The following is a 27363-nucleotide window of genomic DNA, read 5'->3' as shown; positions in this document are numbered from 1 at the left end:
AAGTGGTTCAGTGAGTTACCCAATGCGTTACTCTGCTGTTATATGAAATTGGCCCATTACTTTAAGGCCACAGGTCTAATTGTTGGAAGGAGACATGCAACAAGTTCATGTTGCAGGCAACTGTGCATTAGGACAAGTAAAAGTTATTGGCCTTTTTTCAGGAAGCACCTCTTGGCTCGAGTAACTCAAGACAGCGCTCAAACCCCACAGTGATTTTATTAAATACCCAGGTTTTCAAAGTAACCCATTTCCAAGAAGGTCTCTTCCTCCCTACAGCTTCTGTAGGTTGAGTATAACCTTTTCTCTTAAGAAAACCAAGTTATGCCCAAGTACATCTTTACAAAACTTTTCTTTCAAGTAGAAATTTCCATGACTTAAAGAAAAAATTAGGCTCAGACTCCACATTAAAGATGACTTATAAGTTTATTGCCCCATTTAACAAAGAAACTGTTCTGGTGAAAATGTCCATAACCAATTATTCCGATAGCGGCTTCAGCTGGCATCAGCTTCGGCAATCTACAAAAAAATTAAAACAGAATTAAAGATGGAGGATAATGTCATCATCAAAAACAAAGCACCACAGTTCATTTCCAAAAGGACAGGGATAGAATGGAAAAGCAGAAAGGTGTGTTAAATTTGTATAGAGCTTGATGATTAGGACACACTTGAATACTGCAAGGCATTTGGTCTCCACATTACAAAAAACAGGGCACTGAAGTGCAAAAGATAACAGACCCAAGAGCTTAACTTTCAAGACTGAACATATCTAGAGAGGAGTCCCAAACTAAGAATCAGGGGCGACAAAAGAGTTTGGTAGATTATAGATTCTAGCACGGGGGGGGGGGGGGGGGGGGAGAGTTTGGAATTAGAGACCTTAAATAGTGATAAATCCAAAAGTAAAAAGGCCAGAGGCCAATTAGAAGGTGGAACTCACCACAATAGACTGAGACAATTTTTAAAGGAAAGCTGCATAAACACGAGAGAGAGGGGAACTGAGGGATACCCTGATAGGGTGAATTGAAGGACAGGAGGCGAATGTGGAACAGAAACATTGTCAAGATGCACTGGGCTAAATGGTCTGTGCCATAAATACCATGTACAATCTATCCAAACAAACTATTGTGCATATGGTAATTGACTTGAGTAAAGAATCTTCACTTCATTTATTCATTGTTAACAATTGTGAAAAATGATATTTCCTACATGTCTGGACACTAACATGGCCGCATGCAACTCTTCTGAAATCAGAAAGCTGTGTTCCAGTATAACTCAAGTCATGTTTATAAACCAGCTTTCAACCAGATGCAGCACTGAAGGGGTGCTACATCAGATGAACAGCAGGGAGGAATTATAAACTCAAGATTGCAAAATTCAGTTTGAAATCTTTTGCCGAGCATTTTTCTGTTTCTGTCACTATCAACTGGAAGTTGTCACTTCAATGATTGCAACCATCGTCAGTGACTTTTGCAAGGACAGATCAAGAACAAATGTCAGCGCTTGCATGTTGCAATATTTGAAACATGTAAAACAACATTCACCCCCTTGCTAGAAGGCTTTTGATCATTGTATGCAGTATTTAAAACAACAACCAGGAACTCTCAAATCTAACCTAGGAGTCAGAGGTTTGATTTTTAAGATTGCAAACCGCAGGGTAACCTGATTCACTGGAGCTTTGCTGCAAGCATGAATTTAATAACATGCCCTGATACTGGGGGAAGAGAAAAACAAACAAAGGAATCAAAATTTATAAAGAATTAACGATTGAAGGGAATATGGATTGCATGTTCTCCCAACATCCTGTGCCAGAGGGTTTCAGGAATCATGTACCATTTAAACAGCAGGCTTATTTTGCTCCTAATTAGTTTGGGAGCACATCTGATAATTATGTCTATACATTTTTTAGATGCATCTTTAAAACTATTGGATTTCTTCTTCAAGGAATTCAGGAGATGTACAGGCTTGAGTTCTTCATTTAGACTGATCGAATCAGTGTGTGAATTAAGTGCTGCTGCACCACATAGTAAGTTTAATCAGCTCCATGAATGTCTGTAGACTTTGGAATAAAATATCCAAAATATTTTGACTTGTGCTACGTCTCGAATGTGCTAATACACATTTTTCACTGCCAGCCCCCAATGCCCCCTCCAGCCTATTCTGCCATTCAATGAGCTGACCTTCGATCCAGTTCCATACACTTGTCTTTAACCCCATATCCCTTCACACCATTTAGCATTAACTGCCATTTGTGGAAAAGAATTCCAAACGTTATCACCGTGTAGAAGTGCCCCTTAATTCATTCCAGTGAGATCTGGTTTTTATTTTATTTGACTATGCCCCCTAGTCCCAGACTTCCAAACTAGTAGAAGTATTGTGGATTGGGACAGTGTCTTCCCCTTAGTATCTGAAAACTTATCTAATCACAGATAACCTTCCAAATTCCAAGGTTTCTAATACTTCTTTAGTTTAATTTCTTCTTGTAGCTTAACCCCTGGTATCTAGGAATTATTCTGGTAAACCTGCCGTAAAATACTCCCTAAAAAGGCAGTGCCCAGAACTGCACTTAGTATCTCTCGGTGTGATCTAACCAAAGCTTTATATACATGAACTATGACAACTAATCCATGTGCTCCTTTCTTCTAGGAAGGCCAGCATGCCTCTGATTTGCTCTACCTGTTCATGAAATGTTAATGATTCGTGTACCTCAAGCCCCAAGTCTCGTGGGGCCTCCATTGTTTTTAGCTTTTCAATATTTAGAAAGCATCCAGTCTTTTTGAAATCAAAGTGGATGAAGTCACCTGCCTACACCAAAAGGTATTCCATCCTGAAGAGTTAACATTTCTCTCTCCACAGGTGGAGTATTTTCAGCACTTTCCCCCCCAGATTTCCAGCATCCACAGTATTTTGCTTTTACTGAAATCCATTCACTAAATCTGTCCATTTTCTTAACCTATTAACACACCTTTGATTTTACACTTCCATCCACAATGCCTCCTATGAGATCAGAAAATTTGGACACGTGGTTTTCTATCCTACTATCCAAGTTACAAGTAAGGGAATAGTCAACGCCCCACGGACGCTTGTCGGGCACTACTAGTCACATCCTGCCAGTTGAGTACCTGCCCATTATCCTAACCAAATCAATCATTTCATAGAATCATAGAATCCTACAGTGCAGAGGGAGGCCATTTGGGCCATCAAGTCTGCACTGGCCACAATCCCACCCCGACCCTATCCCCACATATTTACCCTGCTATTCCCCCTGACAGTAAGGGGCCAAGCTAACTCACACATCTTTGGACTGTGGGGGGGGGGGGGGGGAACCGAAGCACCCAGAGGAAACCCACACAGACACGGGGACAACATGTAAACTCACCTGAGGCTAGAATTGAACCTGGGTCCCTGGTGCTAAGGCGCAGCAGTGCTAACCACTGTGCCACTCAGTTATCTTCAATTTCAATTGCATTCAATAGTCTCTTATAAGGGGCGTCAAAGGGCCCAGGGGGTGTCTATAACATTCTCCATCTATTACTTCAGTTACCGCTTCCAAAATTAGATTCAGATTTTCACTTCTGTAAATCTATTCTAGTTCTCCGATCAGCAGACAATTGTCAGGATGATCAGTCTCCCATATCCTTCACTATTCTAAAAATTTGCCCATACTAGACATTAGGCCAACTGATCTACAATGCTGTTTCCACCCCCCCCTCTACCCTTTCTGAAAATGCAATGCTCAAAGCCTCCAGCAAAAACTCCCAAGATAAAGAATGAACTTGCATTATTTACATCCTTGGGATGTTCCAGACATTTTACAGGAATGAAGTTCTAGTCAATATTTTGTGCACAGCAAGATCACTAGTTTGTGTTTTATCTGAAGGGTAATACAGAACCTTCAAAGACAGCACAAAATTCGATGCTAAGGTAGTTGAGGCTTGAACCCACATTTAGGGTCAGAGATGTGCCACCACAAAACTAAGCTGACACTTGGTTGACCCAGTTTCTAAAGAAAATAAATCCAACCTGTCCAAAACCTAGTTAGCTAACCCCAGAGTTGCAGACAGCTACACAAGATCCAGTCATCAGCAGCCAACACCGCTTAATGACGAAAACTGTTCAAAAAACAGCCAGTTACAGCTGATGATACAAGAGCAAAAGTATGCATTGCCCCATTATCAACACTTGCTTTTAAATTGTGCAGGTTTCACACTACTGCTGCCAGTTTCCAAAGTGCAGCTCGCACTTGGCTGCTCAGTTTTTAAAAAAGTCTTCCCACCATCCAGTCTTCAAAATCCCAGCAAGATCTGGATTTCAAGAATCAGAAACAATACAGGGTGATGTGTATAATATCTGAAAGATTCTCTCCAGAAAATGCTTTCGAGAGAGGAGCATCTAGTCTCTATGCACGGAGAGGTTGGGAATTCATTGCAGGCACTGCATCAGAATGTATCTTCATTTTACCAGTGAAAGAATCCAGAGACTGCTGCAACCAACAGCTTCATTAAAATTCAGGAATTACCTGTTATCGTAATCTTCTTGCTTCTCGCTCAGATTCCAATAGTGTGAGCACATCTCCCTCACGGACTGGCCCTTTTACATTTCGAATGATGGATCGGTTACTGTCATCCATAAATTCCACACGGACCTACAGACAAATCAAATTACATTACAACTAAGGGGCTGACTGGTAGCTCAGTTTCCAACAATCTGCACAAAGAGGAGCAAGAGTTCAGCTTTTGCTGACAGCAAGGGTCCCATTTCTAAGCATCCAACTCCAACCTGGGAAGGCCTCTGAAAGACCAGAACTCGGGTGAGAAATGGAACATACAAGTTGGTGTAAACACAAGGTTTGAAGAAAGGAAACAATTCTATTATCAGCCTCATGCTATAAACGCAAGAAATGTTTTGAGCAGTTGCATGTTTTAGCATCACAACAGCAGCACCACAGAAATTGTGCCACATCGCAGATTAACTGGGGAGACAGGAGGCAGATTAACTGGTGGATAGGGGAAATAGAGAAATAGATGTACATTTGGGGGTCAGAATATAATTCATTTGGAACTTGGTGAGTGTCACCCTATAAAATTCTGAGGGGAAAATTCAGGGTACAGAGTAATCAGAAAACATGAGTAAAATGCTAAGCAAGCCAACAAAAACCAAAAGTGCCCCTCCATTTAGTAACAAGAACCACAGACTTGTTCACTACAACAGTTAGACCTTTCAGGCTCAAATTGTCTAATTTAGTGCAGGACTAATAAACTGTGTGAAGACAAAAATCGCAGCCTTTTTTCACACACTCCTTTCACGTTCCAATTTTGCGAGATCCACTTGACTAACTCAAATACAAACTCCATACCTGAGTACATTGCCCCTGCGAGCCAGTCCTTCCAAGAACTTTGGTAACCTAAAACAAAAAAAAAATCATTTGAGAGATCAGTTTGCAGCCAATAGTGCACATCATTTGGACAATCAATAGTTTCACAGAGAAATACCTGGTGCACAATATTCAACTCAACATTTTCAATGCATTGAATGGATAAATTCTCATCTATTTGCAAAAAAATGTAAACAGTCCTGCCTCAACTTCAGCACCGCCCCCCCCCCCAACTTCACACCATCAATAGTGGCATTAATCACCTTCATTACAAACCCACTTAAACCTGCTTTCAACTGTCTCAAAATCTGCACTTCAATTATTACCTCAAGTCACTTGGCCATTTCCCATTCTCAGGTATTTTATACAAAATACAGCATTGGTGATTAGTACAAAGGCAGGAAAGGAGGAGATACAAACTTCAGCCTCCCAGGCCTGAGAATGCAACCCATGAAGTCTAGAAAATTGCACTTAATTTCACTACACTGTTGCTAATTTCTGGGTTCTTCTGCACAGAATTCTATCTGCCAGAGTCTGGAAAAGTATTGTTTTTAGAACTGGATAAGGTTGATCTGGATAATGGCATTTGCTGCTTCAAACAGAATTCAAAATGTCAGTTTAAAATGTATATCAGTAGTCTCCACAATAATTGCTTAAGCAGCCAACATTTTAACGGCACTGGAACTTTGTAGATCTTTTGGTTTAGCTAGTTTATTTAAAGAGTGCAAATTCATAGTTTCCTTCCAAAAGCAAACTTTGGAAACAACTTTTCAGAGGCTGCTTTGGCCCCAAACGCAACGCAGGTTGAAGCTGAGCACAGACCCAGGCCAAAGCCATCAGCTGGGCCCAACGGAGGGAGAATGGTAACCCCATAGCTGGGGCTGCCCCAGAGCTAGTAACCAGCAGAATCAAGGATCCCATGCACCCCGGGCATTCTCTCTTCCACTTTTTCATCAGTAAAAAGATACAAAAGTCTGAGATCATGCACAAACTGACTTAAGAATAGCTTCTTCCCTGCTGCTGTCAGACTTTTGGATGGACCTTATATTAAGTTCTCTACACCTAGCTATGACTGTAACACTACATTCTGCACCATGTACTTTAATTTTGGAAAATTAATTAATTAAATTAATTAAACTTCGCCCCATGTACTTTATGAACGATTATGCTTTGTCTGTATAGTGCGCAAGAATTTCACAGTAACTTCACTGCAGTGTTAATGTAAGCCTTACTTGTGACTAATAAACTTTAAAACTTAAAAGAAATAATACTTTTCACTGTATCCCAACACATAAGTGAAACCGGTTACACTAAATGTCAATTGAAGCACAGACAGACTCGGGCAAAAGGGCTTCAGCGAGGCCCAACGTGAGGGAGAACAGCAACTCCACAGAGGCCGAGGCCGCCCCAGGAGCAGCGAACCCGCCCAGCGAGGCCCTCCTCGCATGAGGCCGAGGTGACAGCGGCCCTGCTCCCCAATCCCTTCCCTCCCAGCCCGGGGGGGGGGGGGGGGGGCCTGGCGGCCTCTGGTTGCCGGGACGGGTGCAGCCTCAGGCTCTCTTCCCCCCCCCCGCGCGCGGCGCTGGGGCGGCCGGAGGCGCTGCTTTACCCGGGCCAGTTTGACGGTCTGAGTCCGCGGACCCTCCATGATGGCGGCGGCGGCGGCGCTGGAAAAGGAGCACGTGGGCCGCGCGGGCCCTATTTATAGACAAACCCCCAACCCGCCCGGAGGGGCTGGGGAACCCCCCCGGGAATATTTTATTTTTCCAAAACCCGCCCCGAAGCCGCGCTCAAATCCCGTTTAAATTTAAAATAAACTTTAAATAAAACAACCGGCCGTTTTCCCAGCATTCCGTGCCCAACACCGCCCAATGGGAAAATAATTTAATTTTATCTAACTTTTTATCAGTTTTCTGACTTTATAAAGTGAATAAAAACCCCAGGATCTGAAAAATAATAAAATTAAATATTTTATTGCTGCCCCTCCCATCATGCTCGGCGCTTTCGCCCTTCACAACAAAGATGGCGTCGGCCACAAAGATCATCCAGAGGCTGCGGAACTGGTTAGCGGGGGTGAGTCTGTCACAGATATATATATATATAATATATATCATACACATCAATAATGTCCATTAAACACTGGGTACAGGCTGCGGAGCTGGTTAGCGGGGGTGAGTCTGTCACAGAGATATATATATATATATATAATATATATCATACACATCAATAATGTCCATTAAACACTGGATACAGGCTGCGGAGCTGGTTAGCGGGGGTGAGTCTGTCACAGAGAGATATATATATATATAATATATATCATACACATCAATAATGTCCATTCAACACTGGGTGCAGGCTGCGGAGCTGGTTAGCGGGGGTGAGTCTGTCACATACACACCAATACTCTCATGTATATACAAAGATCATCCAGAGACTCTGCAACTGGTTATAATATGTTCAGACTCACCCCCGGCACGGGGCCACAGTGCTGCCCTGCAGCACTGTTGCCTCACAGCACCAGGGACCCAGGTTCGATTCTGGCCTTGGGTCACAGTCTGTATGGACTTTGCATGTTCTCTCTGTGTCTGTGTGGGATTTCTCCGGGTGCTCTGGTTTCCTCCCACAGTCCAAAGATGTGCCGGTTAGGTGGATTGGCCATGCTAAATTGTCTACTGTCAGTGGGACTAACTAGGGTAAATGCATGGGGGCCTGGCAGTAAGGCCTGGGTGGGTATTTGTGTCGGCGCAGACTCGATGGGCCAAATGGTCTCCTTCTGCACTGTAGTATTCTATGATTCTACACACACACTGCACAACTGGTTAGCTGGGGTGAGTCTGTGTGTGTGAATATATACATATATTGCACAACTGGTTAGTGGGGGTGAGTCATCCACCAATAATGTCACATATATACCAATAATGTCTATTAAACACTGGATACAGGCTGTGGAACTGTTTAGTAGGGGTGAGTCTGTCACATCTATTTATTGTGGAACTGCTAGTGGGGGTGAGTCTGTGTATACACATACACAAATATATACAGGCTCACACCAATATTGTCACATATACATCAATACTGTTTATTAAACACTGGGTACAGGCTGCACAACTGGTTAGCAGGGGTGAGTCACATCTATACCAATAATATCATGTATATATACCAATAATGTTTATTGAGCATTCGAAACAGGCCTCAGAACTGGTTAGCGGGGTGAATCTGTCACATATACACCATCAATGTCACGTATATTCAAATAATGTTTATGAAGCACTGGATAGAGGCTTCAGAACTAGTTAGCAGGGGTGTGTCTGTCACATATACACCATCAATGTCACGTGTGCCAACAATGTTCATTAAACACTGGGTACAGACTACTGAACTGATTAGCAGGGGTGAGTCTGTCACTCACATACTAATGTCACACATATAGAACAAAGAACAATACAGCATAAGAACAGGCCCTCCGGCCCACCAAGTCTAATCTAATATTTTCTTGCCTCTACGTGGTCCATATCCCTCTATTCCCTGCCTATTCATGTATCTATTTAGATGCCTCTTGAACATTGTTATAGAATCTGCTTCCACTACCACCTCTGGCAGCGCATTCAGGTATTCACCACCCTCTGTGTGAAAAACTTGTCCCTTCCATCTCTTTTAAACTTTCCCCCTTTCACTCTCAACCTATGCTCCCGAGTAATTGACCCTTCGACCCTGGGAAAAGGACTCTGATTATCCACTCTATGCAAGCCTGTGATAATCTTGTAAACTTCTATCAGGTACCTCCTCATCCTCCAACACTCCACTGAAAACAATCCAAGTTTATTCAACCTTTCTTCATAGTCCATATCCTCCAAACCGGGCAACATCCTGGTAAATCTCTTCAGCACCCTTTCCAATGCATCAACCTCCTTCCAGTAGTGTGGCGACCAGAATTGTACTCAATACTCCCAATGAGGCCTAACCAAAGTCTTTTACAGCTGCAACATGATTTTCCAATTCCTATACTCAACACCCTGACGGATGAAGGCCAACATGCCATACAACTTCATGTCCTTGTCCGCCTGAGTTGCCATCTTCAGGGAACTGTGGCTGCACGCCTAGATCCCTCTGTATGCTAATCTTTCTAAGGGTTCTACCATTTACTGTGTACTTTCTTTCTGCAATAGACCTTCCAAATCGCATCACCTCACCTCACCTTTATCCGGGTTAAATTCCATCTGCCATCTTTCGGCCCAGGTCTCCAGCCGATTTATATCCTGCTGTGTCCTCTGACAATCCTGCTCACTATCCGCTACTCCCCCAATTTTTGCATCATCTGCAAATTTACTAATCAGACCACCTACATTTTCCTCCAACTCATTTATATGTATTGCAAACAACAAAGATCCTCACACTGCTCGTTGTGGAACACCGCTTGTCACAGACCTCCAGTTAGGAGGTCTATGACAAGTTTTCTACGCCGAAGTCAGTTTTGTTTCCATCTTACCAGCTCACCTCAGATCCCATATAACTTCACCTTCCATATCAGCCTGCTATGAGGAACCTTATCAAAGGTTTTACTAAAGTCCATGTATACAACATCCACTGCCCTGCCCTGGTCGAATTTCCTCAAAGAAATCAATCAAGTTTGTGAGACATGACCTCCCCTTCACAAAACCATGCTGTCTATCGCTAATAAGCCTATTCTCTTCCAGATATGAATACATCCTGTCCCTAAAAATCTTCTCCAGTAATTACCTCACCACTGATGTAAGGCCTGCAATTTTCCCAGATTGTCTCTTCTTCCCTTCTTAAGCAGAGGAACAATGTTAGCTACTCTCCAATCCTCTGGTACCTCGCCTGTGGCTAAAGAGGATACAAAGGTTTTGGCCAAGGCCTCAGAAATTTCTTCCCTCGCCTCTCTCAGTATTCTGGGATAGACCCTATCTGGGCCTGGGGACTTGTCCTCCTGAATGTTTTTCAAAACTTCCAGTGTTCTCCTCCCTTTTTATCTCAACATGTCCTAGAATGTCAACATCCTCCTTCCTACACTCACCATCCACCACATCCTTCTCTTTTGTGAATACTGATGCAAAGTACTCGTTAAGGGCCTCACTCACCTCATCTGGCTGCACACACAGATTCCCTCCACTGTCCTTGAGTGGGCCCACCCTTTCCTTAGGTACCCTCTTCCTCAATATATATATATAAATATATATATTGTATATATATTTATTATTTATATATATATGCATAAAAAGTCTTGGGATTCACCTTAATCCTGCTTGCCAAGGACATTTCATGGCCCCTTTTAGCCCTCCCAAACCCCAGTTTAAGCTCCTTCCTGCTATCTTTGTATTCCTCAAGAGCCTTATCCGTTTTCAATTTCCTGAAATTTATGTATGCCTCCTTCTTCTTTTTCACTAAGCTCACAATCTCTCTTGTCATCCAGGGTTCCTGAATCTTGCCATCTTTATCCTTCATTTTCTTACAGGGACATACTTGTCCTGAATTGTTAACAACTGACTTTTAAAAGACTCCCACATATCAGATGTGGATTAACCCTCAAACAGCTGCACCCAGTCTACATTCCCTAGCTCGTGCCTAATACATTTGTCGTTAGCCTTCCCCCAGTTTAGTACTTTCACTCTGGGATTACTTCTAACCTTTTCTACAAATATCTTGAAACTTATAGAATTGTGATCACTGTTCCCAAAATGGTCCTTCACTGAGACATCAATCACCTGTCCGGGCTCGTTTCCCAGAACCAGGTCTAAGGTAGCTCCTTCCCGAATTACACTATCTACATATTGCCTCAAGAAGCACTCTTGGACACACTGAACAAACTCTGCTCCATCCAAGCCCCTGGCACTAAAGGAATCCCAGGCTAAATTGGGGAAGTTAAAATCGACCATCACAACAACCCTGTTGTTTTTACATCTTCCCACAATCTGCTGACATATCAGTTCCTCCACATCATGCTGGCTGTTGGGAGGTCTGTAGTACAACTCCAACCGCGTGATTGCACCGCTCCTGTTCCCAAGTTCTACCCACGTGGCCTTCCTGCATGATCCCACCAAGGTGTCCTACCTCTCTATAGCTGTGACATTCTCCCAAATCAGTAAAGCAATACCTCTGCCAATAATGTTGCATACATACCAATAATGTTACACATCGGGGCAGAATAGTAGGTCAGGGTAGGTCAGAGCAGCTCCCCCACTATAGAATTAATTACATTTCTTTCCTCCTTCAGTTCTGAAGGAGTCATATGGACTCTTAAACATTAGCTCCTTTTCTCTCCACAGATGTTGCCAGAACTGCTGAGTTTATCCAGAATTTTCTGTTTTTTATTTGATTTCTAGCATCTGCAGTATTTTGGTTATGATTGAATTGCATCTGCATTCTCTAGTTCCATTATCTCCTGTCTAACTGGTTTCACCTGAAGACTACACTTGGTCTTTATACCCTATGCATAATAATACAGTGGAGATTGACTGTTGTATACCTTTGTGCTTGAGTTCATAGGCTGCTAGGTTAAATATATTCTAGCAAAGTTCCTTTGCAGTTAAGGTGCACCATTCCTTTAAGTGTTATATTGATGTCTGATAACCTGCTTTATACATCACCGCTCACTTTTAACACCAACATTAAGGCATCTGGTCCAGACAGCGGTGGAGGAGGGGAAAATATGCAGTTGCATCTTTTTTTCTCAAGAAGATCAAAACTGTACATAGTAGTACAGATGTGATCTCTATACAGCTACAGTAAAACGTCCCTACTTTTATACAAAAACAGAAAAATGTTGGAAAATCTCAGCCAGTCTGACAGCATCTGTGGAGAGAGAGTAGAGCCAGCGTTTCGAGTCTAGATGACCCTTTATCAGGGCTGACAAAGGGCTCTGTTCTCTCTCCACAGATGCTGTCAGACCTGCTGAGATTTTCCAGCATTTTTCTGTTTTTGTTTCGGATTCCAGCATCCGCAGTTTTTTGTGTTTATTCCTATTTTTATATTCCATTTCTCTTGCAATAAATGTCAATATTCCATTTGCCTTCCAAATCACATGCTGTACTTGCATACTAATGTTTTGTGATTCTTGTACCAGGACACCCAGATCCTTCTGTACCATCGTGTTCTGCAATTTCTCTCCATTTTAAACATTATACTGTTTCTTTTATTCCTCCTGCCAAAGTGAGCATGTTCACGTTTTTCCAAATTGTATTCCATCTGCCAATTTTTTTGCCCACGCACCTAACCTGTCTGTAACCCTTTGCAGAATCTCTATCTCCTCTTGACAACTTAATTTCCCACCATCATCAGCAAATTTACCGAGCACGCATTCGGTCCCTTCATTCAAATCATTGATATAGATTGTAAATAGTTGAGGCCCCAGCATAACTAACTTGTAGAGCGGAATTACTGTGGTTTAGGGGAATTGAAGCTGGCCTCAAACAGGTTGACAACCACTGGTCTAATTGAATAGCTCAAGAAGCTGAGGTGTGCAATCCAATAATGTGCTCTAAATTTACACAAGGAATGGCCAGCTGAGGTACTTCAACATCATGGCCTGTGGCATCCTACACGGCAAATCACCAATTTTAGTTGAGAGGAAGCAATTGAGGGAGAAGGTACATTGACCATTATGTGTTAGGTTATTGAGACCACATTCAACTGACTATTAAATTCTCAAATTTTGTATTTGCACATTAGGATTGATGTTATGTTACCTACTGTTGTTCCTTGTTCTATGCATGGGCTTTCGGATCTGAGTCTACAGCCACTTGGAGCTTTGGTATACATATTTGCCAATCTGGTCTTATTACAACTGATTCTCATCCTTTTCTTCCCTGCAGAGAAATCTCCAAGCTAAGTTGCAGCTTCGATACACTGAAATAGCTCTCAGGTAATGGACAAAATAAACTAAGCTGTTAACATTAACTTATCGGTAAATGTAGTTAGTTGTACCTGACCTGGGCAAGCAAAGTGGGAGATTTATTCTGTATTTTGTGCTGTGTCTAATATCAAGCTATTTGATCTGACAGTTTTGTATCTAGTTTTGTACATTGTCATATCAATCATTCCCAGGTAATGTAGAGGGATCTTCATTCTGCCTGTAACCTTGCCCACACCTGACTTAGAAATGGGCAGCTGCTAGTATTTCGCAGAGTCCATTATCATTATTCTTAGTTGGGGATAGTGGTGATGCTGTGGTAATGTCACTGGACTAATAATACAGAGGCCCAGGTTAATGCTCTGGGGACATGGGTTCAAATTCCACAATGTACTTTAAATTCAGTGAATAAATCTGGAATTACAAGCTAGTCTCAATACTGGTGACCATGAAACCATTGTTGTAATCTGGTTCACTAATACCCTTTAGGGAAGAAAATCCCCTGGCCTTACCTGGTTTGGCCTACGTCTGATCCACAGCAATGTGTTGATTCTTAAATGCCCTGTGAAATGGCCCAGAAAGCAACTCCGTTGAATCAAAAACAGAATGAGACAGGACAGATCAACTGATATCGATCTGGGTATCGGAAACTTAAATGGCAAACTCAGCCCTGTTAAAGTTTTAAAGTTTAAAAAGGTTAAAGTTTATTTATTAGTGTCACAAGTAGGCTTACATTAACACTGCAATGAAGTTACTGTGAAAATCCCCTAGTCGCCACACTCCGGCGCCTGTTCGGGTACACGGGGGAGAATTTAGCATGGCCAATGCACCTAACCAGCACGTCTTTCAGACAGTGGGAGGAAACCGGAGCACCCGGAGGAAAGCCACGCAGACACGGGAGAACATGCAGACTCCACACAGACAGTGACCCTAGCCGGGAATCGAACCCGGGTCCCTGATGCTGTGAGGCAGCAGTGTTAGCCGCTGTGAGGCAGCAGTGTTAGCCACTGTGCCACCGTGTCGCCCCTACAAAGTTGACTCTCCAAAGTCCTCCTTGCCAACATCTGGGGCTTGTGCCAAAATTGGGCAAATCTTCCCACAGACTAGTCGAGCAACAATCTGACATTTTCTGTAAGGTACTATTCTTATGGTGTTCTAGACAGCATCCCAGCCCCACTGGCAGGACAGACCCACCAGAGGTGGTGATATGTGACAATGTACAAAGCTAGATACAAAACTGTCAGATTAAATATCTTGATATCAGACACGGCACAAAATACAGAATTTACAGTTTATGGTCAGGAGTTGCTCTGGAAGTCCTCAACATTGTATCAGGACTTCATGAAGTCTCATGGTATCAGGTCAAATGTGGACCAAAAATGCCACCTGCTGATTACAACCTACTGCCCCTCCTTCATATGATGAATCAATGTTGAGCACCAATTGGGTGAAGCACTGAGGGTGGAAAAGATGCATCACGTACTTTGGGTGGGGAACTTCAATGTCCCATCACAAAGAGTGGCTCGGTAACACCACTACTGACAGAGCTGGCTAAGTCCTAAAGGAATTAGCTGCTAGACTGGGTCTGCAGCAGGTAATGAAGAAACCAACAAGAGAAAAAAGCTACTTGAACTCACCAACCTACCTGTTACAGATGGTCCATGATGATAATGGTAGGAATACTGCACAGTTCATATTGAAGATACCCTCCATAGTGTTGTATGGTACTACCACTGAGCTAAATGAGATAGATTTTGAACAGATCTAGCAACTCAAAACTAGCCATCCATGAGACTCTGTGGGCCACCAGCAGCGGTAGAATGGTATTCAATGTGTAGCCACATGGCCCGATATATCCCCCACTTCCACCATTACCACAAAGCCAGGGGATCAACCTTGGTTAAGTGAAAAGTGCAGGAGGAGATGCCAGAAGCAGCACCAGGCATGCATAAAAATGAGGTGTCAACCTGGTGAAGCTACAACACAGGACTATCTGCATGCCAAATAGAAGCAGCAAGTGATAGACAAAGGTAAGCAATCCCACAACCAACAGACCAGATCTAAGCTCTGCAGTCCTGCCACATCCTGTTGTGAATGGAGGCTCCACAAATATCCCCATCTTCAATGATGAGGGGGCCCAGCACATCAGTGCGAAAGCCAAGACTGAAGCATTTACAAAACCTTTCAACTGGAATTGCCTGTGGATGATCCATCCTGGCCTCTGGCTGAGGTCTCCAGCATCACAGATGCTAGTCTTCAGCCAATTCAATTCGCTGCACATGATATGAAGAAATGGCACCGCATACTGCAAGGATATGGGCCTGACAACATTCTGGCAATAGTACTGAAGACTTGTGCTCCAGAACTAGCTGTGCCCCTAGACAAGCTGCTCCAGTACACCTACAACATTGGCATCTACCGGGCAGAGTGGAAAGTTGCCCAGTTCACAAAAAGGATAAATCAACCCGGTCAAGTATCGCTCTATCAGTCTATTCTCAATCATCAGCAAAGTCTTGGAAAGTGGCATTTACTCAGCAATAATCTCCTCACTGACATTCAGTTTGGGTTCCACCATGGTCACTTGGCTTCTGACCTCATTACAATCTTGACCAAATCCAAACTAAAGATGGCTGTGGTTGGTGGAGGTCAATCACTTCAGTTCCAGTTCCTCAGGGTGGTGTCCAAACCCAACCATCTTCAGCTGCTTCATCAATGACCTCCCTTCCATGAAAAGGAAGTGGGGTTGTTCACGAGTGATTGCACAATGTTCGGCCATACGTGACAACTCAGATACTGAAGCATTGTGTGTCCATGTATAGCAAGACCTGGACAATATTCAGGCTTGGGCTGATATGTAGCATGAATAAGATTTGCCATTTAAATGCCAGTAAGTTACCATCTTCAACATGAGAGAATCCAACTATCTCCCCCTGACATTCAAAGACATTACCATTGCCTAATCCCTCATTGTTGACATCCTGGGGGTTACCATTGGTGAGAAACTGAACAGGGCCAACCACATAAATATTGCAATTACAAGAGCAGGTCTGAGGCTAGGAATTCTGCTGAGAGTAACTTGTCTCCTGACTCCCCAAAGTCTGTCCACCATCTACAAGGCACAAGTCAGGTGTGTGATAGAATACTCTCCACTTGCCTGATTGAGTGCAGCTCCAACAACACTCAAGAAGCTCAACACCATCCAGAACCCGTAAGTCTGCTTGATTTACCACCCTCCACCACTGATGCCCAGTGGCAGCAATGTGTACAATCTACAAAATGCACTGCAGCATCTCACCAAGGCTCCTTTGCTGGAACCTTCCAAATCCACCTAGAAAGATGAGGGCAACAGGTGCATGGGAACACCACTACCTCCAAGATGCTCACCATCCTGACTTTGAACTATATTGCCATTCCTTCACTGTCAGTGGGTCAAAATCCTGGAATTCCCTCCCTAACAGCACTGCATGTGTACCTACACAACACAGACTGCAGTGGTTCGGGAAGGTGGCTCACCGCCACGTTAGAGTATAATTGGGAAGCTGTAATAGACACTGGCCGAGCCAGCAACGTGAAAGACTTTTTTTAAAAAAACAATTGACCTATGCCGTGTATTGCTTTGGATGCCAGTATATCTTTCCTGAGGTTCAGTGATCAAATGAGATATTTATTAGATTAGTTTTAAATTACTTAACATATTAAATATGTACAGGTATTTATCCATAGTTATGTTTTTTCCGACAGTAGGAATTCGATATTAGAATCATAGAATCCCTACAGCGTAGAATGAGGCCATTCGGCCCATCGAGTCTGCAGCGACCACAATCCCACCCAGGCCCTATCCCTGTAACCCCACCTATTTAGCCTGCTAATCCCCCTGACACTAAGGGGCAATTTAGCATGGCCAATCAACCGAACCCCCACGTCTTTGGACTGTGGGAGGAAACCGGAGCACCCGGAGGAAACCCACGCAGATATGGGGAGAACGTGCAAACTCCACACACACACACACACACACACACACACACACACACACTCTGACATGAGGCTGGAATTGAACCCGGATCCCTGGCGCTGAGAAGCAGCAGTGCTAACCACTGCGCCACCCCAATTAAACCGATCTTTGGTAAATCCGGACAGGGGGAAGGAGGTCAATCCACATATTTTTGTTTTCGAGAAACTATTCCTCATTTTCAAGACAGCAGGTAATGTGCAGTTCTGTAACCATCTACAGGGACTTGTGTTTGAATTCCCCCCTCCTGTGAATGTATATTGGGTGTTCATGATGTGGCCTTTCATGTGATATTACGTTCATTTTCAAGTGCGTCCTTTTAATGAAGACAGAATTTTGGAATGTTGTGTTTCAGAACCCAACCTGCACCAAAGCTCCCTGTTGGTCCCAGCCATAAATTTTCGGATAACTACTATTACCTACGAGATGGTCGTCGAGAGACCGCTCCACCTACAGTCATCTGGTCATCGCAGAAAGCACTTGCAGCAGGACCGCAGGCAGTCAGGTTAGTAGCCGAAAACTTATCATTTACTAAACTCTTGGAACCTAACCTAGAACTAGGAACAAGGTTAGAAATTGATAGAGTTAGAACATGCGAACAAGAATATACCATTCTGATGCTCAAGCCTGTTCTGCCATTCAATTTGTTAGTGGATAATCTGTACCTAATTTCATACCTGCCTGTGCTCATTTTCCTTTCATACCTTGCCTATCAGTTCAACCCGAAATCTTAGGCAAGCCTAGCTTTATCCAAAAGAGAAAATGCTGGAAAATCTCGGCAGGTCTGGCAGCATCTGTAAGGAGAGAAAAGAGCTGACGTTTCGAGTCCAGCTGACCCTTTGTCAAGGCTTTATTTAAGCTTGGCTTTATATTGTTTTGTCACTTTTTTATGTCTTGGGCACTTATTACAATCTGGGACAGAAGTTTCCGACCATTCACGCCAGTGGGATTTTCGCACCCTACTGCAGCGAACAGAGATTTGGCTTGCCGCCGAATTCTCGGTCTTCACTGCAGCGGGAGCGTGTGGCGAATGGGCTGTAAAATCGCGCCCTTGTCCCTGCATTTGTGGTTAAGCATTCTAAAATTCCGAAATCCAGAAAATTCCAAACTCCAAGCATGCCTTTGTCCCAAGCTTTCCGGATTAGAAAGATTTAATTGTACGCAACAAAAGTATTAGTGCAATCTTACATATATGTGAAAAGCTTTTGTTTTTTTTCTCCTCCTCACAGCACAGACAATCAAGTTCGAATGATTTAGAAATCAGTCTTGAATTTATGCAAAATGACTGTTGAGCATGTGTATGGTTTGCTAGGACTTAATTTTAAGATATCTCTGCCTATGCAATTACATTTAAATGCTAAGCTTAAAAAACCTAACTTGACTACATTTTAAAGCTAACTTGACCGCACTTTAAAACTCAGAAGGCATGCTGGGTTAGCTGGGAAAATTGACTGCATTTTTGAAAGTACAATGCCAGCAAAAACAGGCTTTCTTATAAGCCAAACAAAGTTTTTCATAAACAACATCTGCAAGTTGTTTCTCCAAGTTAGAGACAGCATGTGCCAAACAATTTCAATAACACAGATGACAAATCACATGTATTGTAGTTTTAGCCTTGTGTTTTCAGTTCGAGTCAAGTCTGTTTTGAGTTCTGCCTTGAGCAGTACAGGACTGGCAGAAGCCAATATCTTTCTTTCTCTCTCTCTCCAGTTTTTCTCTTTCCATTCACTTTCTGTAATTTAATTTTGAGTTCTATTGAATAAAAGAAATTCAACTCCGTACCAGTGTGGTCTTTGTCTATTCAAACGAATGAATAGACCCTACAGTGACGTGGATGGGAATTAAGAATCTTGTAATTTATTGCCTGTGTTATACAGTACTTCACCGGAATGGAATTATTTTCCATCAACTGAATTGCTTTGGGGTCCGCCAGTCAGCTGAATTCACTTTCTTTGTTCCAGCAGTCAAGACGCTGAAGATGCCACACACGTTAAGAAACCAGTGCAGCCTGGACAGCCAGTCAAGCTTAAACTTTCTACAGACCAGCCATACCTGTGACCTGGAGGAAAACTGGATGGGATTATTGTGACCTCTGACTGTGTTGTGTTACCTATGGCAAGGAGTTTGAGTTATTGAGTCAATCACTCCTGGAGTTACAGCATTGGATAGCCGGTTAGACACATGGAGCTTCTGTCACTTTGCGGGATTTCAGGGCTCCTCTTCTAATGTAAAGTAAAAGTCCATGTTAATAAGAAACATCGTGTTTTGTGCACTTTTTTAAAAGCTATAATCTTCTGTCCCTCAGCTAATAAAGGCAAATATCCCATTTGCCTTCTTAACCACCTTATCTACCTATCCTGTTGCCTTCAGGGATCTTTGGATATACACCCCAAGATCCCTCTGGTTCCTAGCATCCAACTGTTCATTGTGTATTCCCTTGCCTTGTCTGTCTTCTCATAGTGCATCACTTCACACTTTGCAGGGTTAAATTCCATTTATCACTGACCTGTTCATCTGACCAGCCTGTCTGTATCATCATGTAACCAAAGACTTTCCTCCTCACTATTTATCACACCATCAATTTCATGTTACCTGCAAACTTACTGATCAGACCTCCCACATTCACATCTCGATCAGTAATTTACACTACTGTGAAATTATTGATATACATAAGATCCTGAGGGGACTTGGACAGGATGGATAGTGAAGGAAGGTTCCCCTTGCGTGAAAAATAAGGGGTCTCCCATTTAAGATGGAGACAAGGAGAATTTCTTTTCTCTGATGTGTTTGAGTCTGTGGAACTCTCTTCATGTGGAGATGCCGGCGTTGGACTGGGGTAAACACAGTAAGGAGTCTAACAACACCAGGTTAACTCTCTTCCCCAGAGAGCACTGGAGGCTCATTGAATATTTTTAAGGCAGAGATTTATAAATTATTGACTGACCAGTGAGTCAAAGGGAATTGAGAGTAGGCAGTGAAGTAGAGTTGCGGCCACAATCAGAGCACCATGATTTAATCAAATGATGGAGTATGAGGGGCTGAATGGCCTACTTCTGCTCCTTGTTTGTATGATCATCATAGAATCCCTACAGTCCAGAAGGAGGCCATTTGGCCCATCCAGTCTGCACCAATCACAATTCCACCCAAGCTCTATCCTCGTAACCCCAGGTATTTACCTTGCTAGTCCCCCTGACACAAAGAGGCAATTTAGCATGGCCAATCAACCTAATGTGCACACCTTTTGGACTGTGGGAGGAAACCGGAGCACCCGGAGGAAACCCACACAGACACGGAGAGAATGTGCAAACTCCACGCAGACAGTAGCCCAGGCCGGAATTGAACCCGGGTCCCTGGTGCCGTGAGGCAGCAGTGCTTGCCACTCTGCCACCGTACCGCTCCCTGTGATCTTGTGAAATTCTACTGTCCACAGTTATAAAAGAGGCTTCAAACCTTTTAACGTAAACATGTTAATATCTTCATACAGTAGAGGACAGATCAATATTGCAAACAGCAATTTTAGGGTATATAATATAGATATCTATGAGCTCCAGTGTGGGAAATGAAAATGGGGTGCAGTACCATATTTCTACCAACAGGTGATGCTACAACATCAATCATTCAGCTACTTATTAAGAACCAATAAAGCGCAAACAACTGTAAGCAATACGGTTTCCTGGAGGGTTGGAGTCGATAATATACTGTCTGGGGAGGGCAAAATGGTGCACCAGAGAGTGGACAGATAACGGAAAGGAATTGAAAAGCATGCAAATGCAAAGAGCCAAATTCCATGGAGATCATAGAATCATAGCTCACGGTGAGATCGTGGTCCCTGAGGGATGTGGAGGCTTTGGAGGGAAGGTTTACCAGGATGTTGCCTGGTATGGAGGGTATTAGCTATGAGGAGAGATTGAATGAACTGGGATTGTTCTCCCTGGAAAGAAAGAGACTGAGGGGGCGACCTGATAGAAGTTTATAAAATTATGAGGGATGTAGATAGGGTGAACAGTTGGAAGCTTTTTCCCAGGGCAGAAATTACAATTACAAGGGGGCACAGGTTCAAGGTAAGGGGGGAATGATTCCATGGAGATGTGTGGGGGAAGTTTTTACAGAGAGTAGTGGGGGCCCGGAATGCACTGCCAAGTGAGGTGGTTGAGGCAGACACGTTAGTGACATTTAAGACTTATCTGGATAGATGCATTAACGGGGGAATCGAGGGATACAAGCGATTGGTCTAGATAGGACAACGTGATGGCACAGGCTTGGAGGGCCGAACGGCCTGTTCCTGTGCTGCACTGTTCTTTGTTCTTTGGCGCCTTGCAACAATAAGAAATTCACCTTGATAGGGGCTAAGATCAGGCAGGGTTATTTGAGATGATGCTGGGATCTTCTCAACTAACCTGCTAGAGCTGGGGCCCAGTAAACTTTACTGATTGGAGGTGGTGTGAAAGTGCAGGGGTTGAGAACAACGTCTGGTAGCCGTAAAAGCCGACTGCACTTGCTTGTCCCTGACCCCCTTAATCACATTTTGGTTTAATGTTTTAAGTTGGCTTGGCACTTTGTTTTTTGTTTTGGGCAGTTCCCTCTTACTTTAAGGGGCTGCCCCTTTTACTTTGTCTCTCAGTTTGTTTCATTTAGTTTAATTGATTTGCCAAAAAGAAAGACACCAAGTACTAACCAGGCCTGGCACTTGCTGGATTAGACACTTTCATAGCACACAGCAGTAGGCATGCACTATCTGTGACCATTGTTCATGAGGTCAAAAGCACCGAAATATTGCCAGACTATGGGCCCATTATGACAGTTGTATTCACCTTCTCCTGAGCATCTGCTTGCTCGGTAGTGCCATGCTTTTGCTTTTGAGTGTCTTCAGAGTTAAACAATGCTGAATTCCTACCTGCTCAGTTAAACACCGTCGGTAGACACTGCCTTCTCTACCTGTTCCAACATATTGCCTGGGATTTTACCATCCCGCCTACCATGGGAATCGGAGCGGGCGAGGGGTGGACCATGGAAAGGTCCGTTGATCTCAGGCAGGACTTTACAGTTTCGGGGTGAACAAGGCTGTAAAATTCCACCTATTGTGTTGCCAGATCCTGCTCGAACTGAGAAGTCTCAGTTCTGAAACCTCAAGCAGTTAGTGCAAATATGGTGCACCTAATATCTGTCACAATGCACGGGTAGTACCCAGCATGGAGCTCAGCTGTTCTCTCCCTTCATTAAAAGGAAGTTTTCTTTAAAAAATGATTAAATGCAACAACTTAGTGATTTAACATCCAATTAGAAGTTTAGGTCAACAATACTTCAAGGCTAAACTCATTTTAAAACTGACCTCCTCTATCTTAAACTCATGTTAAACTCCACATCCTCTTTGCTTTTAACACATTCTTTCTACATCCAAGAATAAGATTTTTTAAATGTAGCTTTCACATAAAAATCCCCAGCTCTTTGGTACAGGGATGATGGTCGTCTTCTTGAAGCAGGTAGGGACCACAGATTGGTGTAAAGAGAGATTGTGAATGTCTGTGAATCCCCCACCAGCTGGTCTGCACAGGATCTGAGTGCTCGTCCGGGTACCCCATCCGGGCCTGTTGCTTTCCGTGGGTTGACTTTTGAGAAGGCTGCGCTGACGTCGGCAATGGTGACCTCGGAAACAGGTTCATCTGAGGCTTCCAGGCTGGAGGGCATGCTTTCACTGACCTCTTGCTCAAAACGGGCATAGATGCATTGAGCTCATCAGGGAGGTGTGCGTTGGAGCCGGTGATTTTACATGCCTTCGTCTTGTAGCCTGTTATGTCTTGCAGACCTTGCCATAGTCGACGGGGGTCCGTGTGGCTAGTCTTGGATTCTAGCTCGGTCCAGTACTGTCTTTTGGCATGTTTGATGGATCTCCATAGAGGCAGAAGCAGGTGATCTGAAGCCAATGTAATAGTGGTGCTGTATATAGAGATGCACTGGAGTAACTGGATGTAGCTATTCACTTTGATAAGTTCTCCGTTTTTACCACCCTAACCAAGTTGCTGTGCCCAGCCTTCTGTAACTAGCCTTTGTTTTATATTTATTACACTGTACCTGGCTTTTGGAGCTGAAGGGGAGGTGAAGCAACACCTTGCTGAGCCTTGAGTTGTTGCCACCATCAGATGGTCACTCTGCAGTTTGAGAGGTTTAGGTGCTAGTAGGTCTTTTTACAAGGTACGTTGGAAATGATCCTTTGAAGGATGTTGAAGTTGTTTTCGACTGAAGTTGTGAGGATTCCATTTCAGTGTCTTTCTTGAAGTTCCTCTTGTACAAGTGGACAAACAAAAGCAGAAACAACCACCCAGTCCATTATAATGCCAATAACTCCAGCCTGCCTCGCTACCGCGGTGATATTCATGGCTGGGTATCCATGGATAGGGAGCATGCAGTGTCTGCCGGCATCATCCAGTCCTTCCATGCCTGTTGGGCACCACAGGGTTTGAGGTGTTTTATCAAACTCATTAATCACATATTGGTTTGATGTTTTAAGTTTTCTTTGCAATTTGTTGTTGTTTGACCCAGTGTCCTTTTAAGGGGCTGTCTCTTGACTTGTCCCTTAGTTTGTTAGTTTAATTGTTTCAACCTAAAATAGTATCATACCTATAACGCTCCGTACAATCTTACAGACGGCTGGGATTAAGATCCAGTGGGTTCTTTTGCCATTTCGTAAAAGGGAAAGCCAGCCTTGTCAGCAGTTATGTGGTTAATCTTTTTCTGAACCTGACACCTTGGGTTATTTAAGACTATTTCTGGTGGGTTAAAGATATTAATATCTTGTGTTCTTATCTAGAACATCATATTCCAGTGTGACACATTGTTTAGTTGACAATAGCGGCTCCATCAATCCTCCTTCATGCATACAAGGTGCAGTAGACATGCAATCCACTCCAGTCACAAGATACAGCAAAAACAGTATAAGCCTTCGGCCCAAGTAGGAAATAATCTGGGCATTTTTTTTCTCTGATCTTTGAAGGCAATCAATCAGGTTCAAGGAGGCCGAATAATTTACCTTTAACAATCACAGCTACCCTCCATCTGCCTTCTGTAATGTGACAGATAATGTGACCCCCACGAATACATCAAGCTCTTTTTGGAAGGTCTGCAGCCAGCCCATCGTGTATGTTTTGGTAAACGGACCCAGGGGTTAAAGACTCTGAAAGGAAATACTTCTTATAATCCACTTTATTTATCTAGCTAACAAACCAGACTTGATGGAGAATCTATCCCCCTCATCATGTCAGATATCTTAATCACATCAACTGCACCTTTCCAACACCACTTTAGAGTCATAGAGGTTTACAGCAAGGAAACAGGCCCCTCGGCCCAACTTGTCCATGCCTCTCCTTTTTTAAATTCCTAAGCGAGTCCCAATTGCCCGCGTTTGGCCCATATCCCTCTATACCCATCTTACCCATGCAACTGTCTAAACGCTTTTTAAAAGACAAATTTGTATCTGCCTTTACTACTGCCTCTGGCAGCTTGTTCTATGATGTGGAGATGCCGACGTTGGACTGGGGTAAACACAGTAAGATGTCTCACAACACCAGGTTAAAGTCCAACAGGTTTATTTGGTAGCAAACCAGACACTCACCACCCTCTGTGTGAAAAAATTGCCCCTCTGAATCCTTTCGTTTCTCACCTCTCACCTTAAACCTATGCTCTCTAGTTTTAGACTCTCCTACCTTTGGGAAAAGATATTGACTGTCTAGCTGATTTATGCCCTCATTATTTTATAGACCTCTAAAAGATCACCCCTCAGCCTTCTACGCTCCAGAGAAAAAAGTTCCAGTCTATCCAGCCTCTCTTTATAACTCGATTCCCTTGGTGGGTGGGACGGTAACATTCCAGCCATAGAGTCATACAGTGCAGAAGGAAGCCATTCAGCCCATCGAGCCTGCACTGACAACAATCCCACCCAGGCCCTATCCCAGTAAATCCACGTATTTACCCTGGCTAAGGGGCAATTTAACATGGCCAATCAATCTAACCCGCACATCTTTGGACTGTGGGAGGAAACCGGAGCACCCGGAGGAAACCCACGCAGACACGGGAGGAACATGCAGACTCTGCACAGACAGTGACCCAAGCTGGAAATTGAACCCGGGTCCCTGGCACTGTGAGGTAGTTGTGCTAACCACTGTGCCACTGTGCTTTGAGCCTGTAAATCTATGATGACCTATACCTGGGCGGCACAGTAGCACAATGGGCGGCACGGCGGCACAGTGGTTAGCACTGCTGCTTCACAGCTCCAGGGACCTGGGTTCGATTCCCGGCTTGGGTCACTGTCTGTGTGGAGTTTGCACATTCTCCTCGTGTCTGCGTGGGTTTCCTCCGGGTGCTCCGGTTTCCTCCCACAATCCAAAGATGTGCGGGTTAGGTTGATTGGCTATGCTAAAATTGCCCCTTAGTGTCCTGGGATGCATAGATTAGAGGGATTAGTGGGTAAAATATATGGGGGTAGGGCCTGGGTGGGATTGTGGTCGGTGCAGACTCGATGGGCCGAATGGCCTCTTTCTGTACTGTAGGGTTTCTATGATTTCTACCTTAGACTGTGGTGTGGCAACCCGGGCACCCCACCCACCCGCTCCTCCAACCACCAACTGGCCCACCTGTGACAGCGACTGCAGGTTGTGGACTCCTCAGTCACCTGAGAACTCGTCTTAGCATGGAAGCAAATCACCCTCGACTCTGAGGAACTGCCTAAGAGGTACTGCAGCCTGCAGCCACGTGCGATTTGTACACCCATCACAGCAGCCTCTGGTGTCCAACTACACCGAGCCAGATAGAACAATTCATGGCACTGGGAGGGTTAAATGGGTGACTGGCACTACCATGCATATTTATATAGAACATAGAACAGTACAGCACAGAACAGGCCCTTCGGCCCACGATGTTGTGCCGAGCTTTATCTGAAACCAAGATCAAGCTATCCCACTCCCATCAACCTGGTGTGCTCCATGTGCCTATCCAATAACCGCTTAAATGTTCCTAAAGTGTCTGACTCCACTATCACTGCAGGCAGTCCATTCCACACCCCAACCACTCTCTGCGTAAAGAACCTACCTCTGATATCCTTCCTATATCTCCCACCACGAACTCTATAGTTATGCCCCCTTGTAATAGCTCCATCCACCCGAGGAAATAGTCTTTGAACGTTCACTCTATCTATCCCCTTCATCATTTTATAAACCTCTATTAAGTCTCCCCTCAGCCTCCTCCGCTCCAGAGTGAACAGCCCTAGCTCCCTCAACCTTTCCTCATAAGACCTACCCTCCAAACCAGGCAGCATCCTGGTAAATCTCCTCTGCACTCTTTCCAGCGCTTCCACATCCTTCTTATAGTGAGGTGACCAGAACTGCCCACAATATTCCAAATGTGGTCTCACCAAGGTCCTGTACAGTTGCAGCATAACCCCACGGCTCTTAAACTCCAACCCCCTGTTAATAAAAGCTAACACACTATAGGCCTTCTTCACAGCTCTATCCACTTGAGTGGCAACCTTTAGAGATCTGTGGATATGAACCCCAAGATCTCTCTGTTCCTCCACAGTCTTTAGAACCCTACCTTTGACCCTGTAATCCACATTTAAATTAGTCCTACCAAAATGAATCACCTCACATTTATCAGAGTTAAACTCCATTTGCCATTTTTCAGCCCAGCTTTGCATCCTATCTATGTCTCTTTGCAGCCTACAACAGCCCTCCACCTCATCCACTACTCCACCAATCTTGGTGTCATCAGCAAATTTACTGATCCACCCTTCAGCCCCCTCCTCTAAGTCATTAAAAAAAATCACAAAGAGCAGAGGACCAAGCACTGATCCCTGCGGCACTCCACTAGCAACCTGCCTCCAATCCGAAAATTTTTCATCGACCACCACCCTCTGTCTTTGATCAGGCAGCCAGTTACCTATCCAATTGGCCAACTTTCCCTCTATCCCACACCTCCTCACTTTCATCATAAGCTGACCATGGGGGACCTTATCAAATGCCTTACTAAAATCCATGTATATGACATCAACTGCCCTACCTTCATCAACACATATTTGGCTTTGTAATATATAAAACACAAATATAACACACACTGGGTACATGCAGATTGCAA

The 27363-nt window shown here is 43.8% G+C and overlaps 2 protein-coding genes across 3 annotated transcripts; one reads left to right on the top strand and one right to left on the bottom strand.

The window, feature by feature from the left end:
* Window positions 1-404: 404 nt before the first annotated feature.
* Window positions 405-7099, bottom strand: LOC144479565 (small ribosomal subunit protein eS28). Its single transcript, XM_078198432.1, has 4 exons — window positions 6978-7099; window positions 5351-5398; window positions 4514-4639; window positions 405-516 (listed from the first exon to the last, which is right to left on the bottom strand). Exons 1-3 carry the CDS (start codon window positions 7014-7016, stop codon window positions 4517-4519), a joined length of 210 nt encoding a protein of 69 aa, XP_078054558.1. The 5' UTR covers window positions 7017-7099; the 3' UTR covers window positions 405-516; window positions 4514-4516.
* A 39-nt stretch (window positions 7100-7138) lies between these two features.
* On the top strand, window positions 7139-19498 carry ndufa7 (NADH:ubiquinone oxidoreductase subunit A7). Of its 2 annotated transcripts, none has more exons than XM_078198430.1 (4): window positions 7139-7441; window positions 13198-13247; window positions 17600-17749; window positions 19206-19491. In XM_078198430.1, the coding sequence occupies exons 1-4, from the start codon at window positions 7391-7393 to the stop codon at window positions 19300-19302; spliced, it is 348 nt and encodes a 115-aa protein (XP_078054556.1). In that variant the 5' UTR covers window positions 7139-7390; the 3' UTR covers window positions 19303-19491. The 2 variants fall into 2 exon arrangements, with proteins under 2 accessions (XP_078054556.1, XP_078054557.1); XM_078198431.1 differs by having other exon boundaries at window positions 7352-7441; window positions 19209-19498.
* Window positions 19499-27363: the final 7865 nt, after the last annotated feature.

This window comes from Mustelus asterias, chromosome 26, assembly GCF_964213995.1.
Source record: "Mustelus asterias chromosome 26, sMusAst1.hap1.1, whole genome shotgun sequence".
In the NCBI taxonomy this organism is placed as follows: domain Eukaryota; kingdom Metazoa; phylum Chordata; class Chondrichthyes; order Carcharhiniformes; family Triakidae; genus Mustelus; species Mustelus asterias.
The sequence above is the reverse complement of the archived record's forward strand: the minus strand, read 5'-3'. Positions and strand labels throughout refer to the sequence as shown.